At 42.3% G+C, this 7,535-nt stretch overlaps 1 protein-coding gene across 1 annotated transcript; it reads right to left on the bottom strand.

Moving 5' to 3' along the window:
• Positions 1 to 1,446: 1,446 nt before the first annotated feature.
• On the bottom strand, positions 1,447 to 5,741 carry LOC120375624 (trefoil factor 2-like). Its single transcript, XM_039496372.1, has 4 exons — positions 5,660 to 5,741; positions 4,471 to 4,617; positions 2,499 to 2,648; positions 1,447 to 1,678 (listed from the first exon to the last, which is right to left on the bottom strand). Exons 1-4 carry the CDS (start codon positions 5,739 to 5,741, stop codon positions 1,671 to 1,673), a joined length of 387 nt encoding a protein of 128 aa, XP_039352306.1. The 3' UTR covers positions 1,447 to 1,670.
• Between the last annotated feature and the right edge of the window lie 1,794 nt (positions 5,742 to 7,535).

Raw genomic sequence — 7,535 nt, 5'->3', positions numbered from 1 at the left:
AAGCTCAAGGAACACAGCAGTATATTTGGGATGTTGTATGATATTACAAAACTCCTCACTATACCTAAAGAAGACCTACACCAGCAATGCAGGGCACTATAGACAGTGTTGACACATGATGACTTGCGTGATATTGATGTGACTGATTTCAGTGATGAACTGAAAGCCCTTTCAAGATACATTTCAGCAGGATCAACTCCAAAGGCTGTTCTGGAATATATGTGCACAAATAAGATGACCACCCTCTTTCCAAATGCTTTTGTTGCTCTGTGCATACTTCTAACACTTCCTGTAACAGTTGCCAGTGGAGAACACAGCTTCTCCAAGCTGAAGTTGTTAAAAAACACATCTACGCTCCACAATGACACAGGAAAGGCTGGTTGGCCTTGCAACCATCTCAATAGAGCATACCAAGAGAGGAGTAGCAGAGCAGTACCATGAGAGGAGTAGAACAGGAAGAAAGCAGAATTGAGACCTTTCAAAGTTTTGGCCCAAGCAAGGGGCCATGGGGGCATCATTTGAGCTCCCCAGCTCAGGTGCCAAAATGTTGTGGGCCGGCCCTGGCTACAGAGCTTGGCTCTTTAGCTCAAGTTGTAGCCATTTGTGCTTCTTGCTCTGGAGGTATCTGATTAGTCCTTTATTCCACCAATGTAAAGGGACCTTAAAGTGAATGAGCCATTATGAGTATGACCTAGACCTGGATGGGAAATGGTCTTCCGGTCCAGCAAAAATTGAAGAGGTCAAGATTTTTCCCTTCCTCAATGGGATAAAATTGAGACCCTTAAACTTTTTCAAGCAGAAGCCAGGTGAGACAATAGCCAGTGGTTGAGGCACTCAGCTAGGATCAAGTATCAGAGGGGTAGCCGTGTTTGTCTGGATCTGTAAAAGCAGCAAAGAGTCCTGTGGCACCTTATAGACTAACAGATGTATTAGAGCATGCATCCAACAAAGTGGGCATTCACCCATGAAAGCTCATGCTCCAATACGTCTGTTAATCTATGAGGTGCCACAGGACTTTTTGCTGCCTCAGCTAGGATGTGCAAGATCCCATTTCAAGTCCCTACTCTGAATTGGGCAGAGCCTGGATTTGAACCCTAGGTCTCCCAGTTCCCACAGAGACTATTAGGGTTTGGAAGAGAAAGTCCCTCTTGGACCCAAGAAACCTTCCCAGTGAAAGTTTTGCAGAATCTGTAATAATCTTCTGCAAAGTTTCAGCTTCAACAAATCAGCATTTTACAACAGTTTCATCAAAAAATTCTCCACCAGCTCTGGTAAGGGCATCACAATCTGATCCCAACTGAAAGTGCTGTGGTTTGTGTCAGAAATATTATTGACTAATGTCTCATCTGCAGAGCACTAAAGTATGTACATCTAGGGGAAGGGAGAAATATCGGGACAATTAGAAATAAAGGACAACCCAGCATTTATACATTTTGTTTTGATTCTTTTATTGCTTTGGACAGCTGCCCGGTACCAACTGACTGGAAAGAATAAAAGCTGTGATTAATTGGGTCATTGGAAAAGGAGTAAATGCAAGGCAAAAATGATCTGGAAATCAGAATGATTTCAGAGTGCAAAGTGTAAGAGGTGAGGGCTTTCTATTATTTTCCTGCGTGAGTAGATCCACTGACAGAGAGGTTCCTGGTGAAAGTTCCTGGTGCACGGTCTCTTTAACAAGCTAGGGAAAAAAGAAGGAAAATGGGTTAAGGATTGATTTTTTTCATCAGATCCATAGAAGATTAAAAGCATTGGTTTGCCTGTGGCAAATAACAAAAAGTTCTATGTCAGGCAATTGTTCAGCACAACAGTTCCCTCCTACACATCTTTCTGTATGTTTAAGGCACATGAGTTACGAAGATCTATCAAGGAATGTGTGTAAAGATGTTATTATTTCTGTTACATAGAGGAGATGACTAAGATGGGGGCTGTGAGCCACAGAGGGGAAGCTCCAGAGTGGCTGAGATGCCCCATCTGGACTCTGAACCACCCTCTTGTGCCCTCCTTGTGGCATTGATACCCTGATGACTGGTCCCAGGATGCAGGATCCTGGTTGGAGAGGGTTAACTGCAGAGCAGTACTAAGTACTGTATGCACAACAACTGTCTTCATATCCCTTTAATGCCACACAAACATCACTGCAGGCAACATTATAACAGCTGTGTCATGTAATAAATCATTATATCCTGTTTCAACACAGGGGGATGCACTGGATGATCTCTTGACATCCCTTCCAGGCCCACATTTCTATGATTATTCATTCCCCCTTTTTTAAACATTAAACATCTCTACCTCACTCACACCCTGAGCATGCAAGCCTTGAACACAAGCAAATAATGAGGGAAGACTCCGTGAAGCTTAATCTAAGGGAATTCTCTACCAACTCTTAGCCTGCAAAGTATAATGGAGACCAGAAAGTAAAAGAATAAAATTCCCCAACTACAAACCTCTGTGTGTTCATGTCCTGAGAAAATTAACTTTATTTCACACACATAACTTACCTTCTTCCACCAGATGAGGAAAAAAGCACCAGGGGACAGCAGGGGGTCTTGACTCAAAACAACATCCTCTTGCCTCACATACTTCAGCTGAGATGCCGGGGTAACCACAGTTCTGTCTGAGTTTTACCTCTGCTGGGCAGACCTTTTTATCTGTTTTTTTTTAAAAAGGCACATTACCTTAGATTTCTTTTATTCTATTCATTGTTAATATTACCATAGCACCTAGGATCCCCAGTCATGGACCAGGACCCCAGTGCACCAGGTGTTGTACAAACACAGAACAAAAACACAGTCCCTGCCCCAAACAGCTGATAATCTAAGTGTAGGGCAAGAGACAGCAGATGGCTACAAACAGCCAGGTGGAGGCACACCTGGTGTTTATTTGTAATCTACTGACAAAGTGTTAGTTAAATAGCACTGGACTCGGCTATAGAAAGAGAGAGACAGAGTCCCTGCTCACATGCTGGGTGTGGCAGGGAGTGGAAGGGGTTCTGTGAGGAAGCCTGTTACAGCTCCTGATTCTACACCCAGCATTGGTCACAAGTGTAATTTAGAGCAATCTAGGGACCAGCTGCTAGATAGGGATTGTGGGAGTGCATGGTGCTTTGGCCACTCCCATTGCTCTGAGTGAGGTAAAGGGAGTGCAGTGGGGGGCAGAGAATTCTGCCCACATTTCCTGCATAAGGCGCTAACAGCAGAAACTGCCTGATTTAAATAGTCCAGCAGAATGAAGGAATCAAAACCAGATCCCAGTACCTCGAAGCAAAATAATAAATGTTTTAATAATAATATAATAATTGGCTTTGTACAGATTGTAAACTTCTCTGATCTGGGGCATGTGTAACATGACAACAATCCAGCTTAGAACTTAAAGGATACATTAATGAGGTTTGGCCAATGACTGAACATGACAGCAAGGCCAGTCTTCTCAACTTAGGTACCAGATACACATGGGGTGAAGCTAAGCCTGTTTAGCTTAAGTCTAGAGTAAAGTGGGGTGGGGAGCCCTCCCACCTCAGTAGGATCGTGGGGAGGAATTGTGCCTCAGAGGCAAAATGCTTCCTAGAACTACCTAGCATGCAGGAGCAGAGTCAATGGTGGAGTCATGATCTTGCCTCTTCCTCACCCCTCCCCACTAAAAACAATGGTGCTGTCTCCCCCTGCCCTAGGGAGTCAGAATGGAACAGCCCCCGTGTTCTCCAGATCACATAGACTTCAATTGATCCTGACCCTTTTATAGGTGCAGATCTGAGAAAGGGTCCCTAAAGCCCCACAGAAACCAAAATCTGGCTCTTAACAGAATTTCCCTATATGCTACATGTTGCAGGGTCAGAGCCATGGCCCTATAATTCCTATTCAGTTAGGTCTGGTGTCCATTAAAGACAAAATTTGGGAACATCTTTTCAAATTTTAAGGAAAAAACAAAATAATACAGGAGGAGAACAGAAAACTGGCGGTAAAATGGGGAGTGAGTGAGAATGGAGAGAAGTATCAGGGAGAAACTGGAGAGAAGATAGACCTAGGGGTCTTTTGCAGAAGGCACTACACAGTTAAAGATGGGCTCATGTCCCCTTAAAGATTTTTTTTTCCTGACCTTGGATCAGACTTGATGGGGAGTAACTCTAGCCCTGGATAGCCACTTAGAAAACAAATATAAATTAACAAAGACATTCCTAACATTAGTCAACAAGGCTGCAGATGGGGGCCACTTTTAGTTACTTGCTAACTTCTATCCAGGAGAGAAGGCAAATGACTGGTGTAGTGCATCTGAGAAAAATAGAGACATAGGAGACTTGAAAGGTTGCCTACACTAATATTTTTCACTGTCCTTGCTCTTTGCAGGGTCCTAATAGAAGTCTGCACCCATTTGCTTGTCCTTCTTATTGTGTAAGTAGCACTCTTGCCCAGCTGAACACATTTTTGCATAGTTAAGCACTAGGGAAATCAAACAGGTTTCAGAAAGGTACATTACATTTTCTTGCGAGAGGAGCGAAGCACCAGGGGACGCCAGGAACTTCTGAACTGAAGCAGCATCCTGCATTCTCGCATTGCTCAGCAGTGATTCCTGGAGGCCCGCAGTTGACTCTGGTTTTTGGATCCACATTACATCGGCATGGAGCTGTTTAAAACAAAAATCAGTGTTACCATCTCTCTCTCTTTATCTTTATTAGTATTTTTTTTATCAATGGCACTTTCATTGGTTTCAAACAATCTTGCAAACATAAATTCTCCATGACCCACTGAAGCCAGAAATCATTTGGTTTACAGCTTTTCAATAATATGAAGATACTGGCTCCATTGAGGTCAATGGCAAAGTTCCATTGACTTCAGTGGGGCCAGGGTTTCACCCATTAAGCATTACTGTCCTACTCCAAAGCCCATTCAGATAATGGAATGAGGCCTATTGACTTCAGTAAGCGTTGGATCAGGCCCAGGAGTAAGAATGTGGCATCATGTACTATTCCAGTTCCAGCAAATTTTGGCATCTTTGCTGATCTCTTACAAAGAAAGAGAGAGAGGGGGTTCAGTGCAAATTAGTATAGTTGTGAAGATGCAAAACCATGGTAGTCAGGTTATTGTAGAATAAGGGATCATATGCAAATTTTAATAGCTGGAATTCTGACATTATAATCTTACGGTAGAGGCATCACTAATAGATTGGTTCAATAAAAGCTGTCTAAATGCATCAAATCTAGTTAATTGCAGCCCCTTTCTTAGGTTGTCTAATTGAATTTCTTTGTCTAATTATGCAGTATTATATACAACTTTCTGCTTGTATTGGCACAACAGTGTGGTATAAGTTAAAATAAACAACAGTGTGCTTTTTGGAGACAACTGCCTACAGTAGAGCATCATGAGGCAAGATCTTTCTGGTTTTCTAATGGGTAGTACCAGGTTTGATGTTTATTATTACTCCTTTTTGTAGATTGCTGCTTATTTTGCTAAGAATATGAGAGTTAATCTTGCTCCCAGTGAAGTCAGTGGGATTTTTGCTACTGAATTCAGTAGCAGCCGGATCAGGATCATGGAACAATACCTTGAGATGAAATATTAATGTTTTATTGTACACAAAGAGGAGATCTGCTCTTGCTGCCTTTGAAATCAGCATGATCAGGCCCATTTAAGTACTTCTGAATGCAATAGCAAATACATATACTTACCTGGGGCTTCTGCTCCTTCAGTCAGTGCACTGAGCCCTAAAATGAGAATGACTGAGAGTAACTGGATCCCCTTCTGGTCCATTGCAGTTTGGAGTCCTCGAAAAGAAAAGAGAGAGAATTTGGATCTAGGATAAGTACCTCTCACATTCAGAAGGGTTCATTTTATACCCTCTTCTGTGTTTGTGCAGTAGGTTCAGATAACACTTTCCCAGACCATGCTCCACCTAGAGTATCTTTTTCTTTTGATTAGAAAATCTAACCAAGTATTATCATATATGTGGTGGTGATATCCATTTGATAAAATACAAACTCCTGTGATAAACTGCATTTATCATACACCTTTGACCACCTCACCTGAGCTCATTTCCTTGGAGACATTCCAAACCTCTGAGCAGCTTCAAACGGTTGCTATATATTTCTAATAAAACAACTTGCCAGAGCAATATTTTCCTTCTGAATATATAATTTCTGCTTCAAGACTTCCATTGAGCCAAGGCGATATTTATTCCTGAACCAGTGACAGGATAGCTCACAATCCATTTGGCCTGCAGAAAAATAAACCACTTTACATTAGGAAGTAAAGAACTGTTGTGTTAAAATCAATGGAATATTAACCTGGCCCTGTCACTGTATTACACCAAATAGTCCAATATGGTTTGGGGTTATGATGAGTAGAGAGACCTTGTCCATCTTAATCCCATGGTGCAAACACTAAAAAAAAAAAAAAAAAAAAAAAAGGCCAAAGTTTGGAGATGTATTGATTAGGACGCACAAGAGAAAAAGCATCTTGCAATAGAGTGGTTATGCAAAACGAACTTAATCCAAATTTATCAAAGTCCTCTTTAGAGCGAGGATGTTGGTTAGAGTCTCGTATTTTGCGGAGAAGAAAGGATTAGTTCTGTTGTATATTGAGTTGACCTCTGAGAATGGTGTTTACTTTTTATGCCTCTGGCAAAACAGAAAGAAAAAGAAAGGATAGGAAAAGTGGGAGAAATAAGGCTTTTGTTGACATTCTCACAATACAAAGAGGCTGGTCAGTCACAGGTGGATGCTTTGGGCTGTCAGGTTGGCCATGACAGCTATTGCTGTGGACTCTGGCTCACTTCCCTGGTCTGGGATGTCATATGACTGGTCTGGTCAGGTCCATCTCTTTATCCATCTCTCTCAGGCTGCATGGACTTCAATGAGCCATTTAATCTTGTGCTGATGCCATGTGGTGCGGCTGATCTCTGGCTCAGGTGTAAAGCTAGCAGGCAGAGCCCCAGAGGAAGGTAGTGGTGGATGCAAAGGAAAGGGTAGAATCTCACATATATCAGTCTGGGATTCTCACTGGTCCAGCACTCACGGTTGGGCGTCCTCACTGGTGTGCTGGTCTAGACATACTGATGATCAAGGTTCACCAGCAAAAAACAGTCTCTGGAATGAAGCAGAAGCCTTTTGGCCTTTCCTTAAGGGATTCCCCCAGGAGTCTATTCCCTATTTGATCCTCAGAGACACCTGTTCATAAGAACCCTAAAAGGGTGGCGATGGGTAGAATAGCTCATACCCTTGTTATTCGCCCACCAGTTAGTCCTGATTTCCAGCACACCAATTTTGGGCCATTAATTTCCATTCTCTTATTTACCAGACATGATCTCAACACAGCCATGGGGTTGTATCAGTAGAGCTTTTTGTTTGAACTAGTCCAGTCTCTGGCTCCCTTTCATATCTTTTTCACACTTGTTATAGGTGATGGTAACATTTTGTGAACTTTCACCCACTTTCTAGCAGTTGTGCTTACAATTGGGGTAGGCCTGATAGACACCATTATTACACTGCCTTTTCCAATGGGGAAATCAATTTGTTTCTAACTCTGATAGACTGTGTGATATTGGAC

Source organism: Mauremys reevesii, linkage group 1, assembly GCF_016161935.1.
Source record: "Mauremys reevesii isolate NIE-2019 linkage group 1, ASM1616193v1, whole genome shotgun sequence".
Classification (NCBI taxonomy): Eukaryota; Metazoa; Chordata; order Testudines; family Geoemydidae; genus Mauremys; species Mauremys reevesii.
This window is presented reverse-complemented; position numbering and strand designations above follow the sequence as displayed.

Bases quoted from the DNA above. Each gene is read 5' to 3' on its own strand.
- LOC120375624 (XM_039496372.1), bottom strand. From the start codon at position 5,741: ATGGACCAGAAGGGGATCCAGTTACTCTCAGTCATTCTCATTTTAGGG. The intron at 4,618-5,659 runs GTAAGTATATGT...TGTTTTAAACAG, and splicing joins TGAAGGAGCAGAAGCCCCAG to CTCCATGCCGATGTAATGTG. The intron at 2,649-4,470 runs GTAATGTACCTT...AAAAAAAAACAG, and splicing joins CGCTCCTCTCGCAAGAAAAT to ATAAAAAGGTCTGCCCAGCA.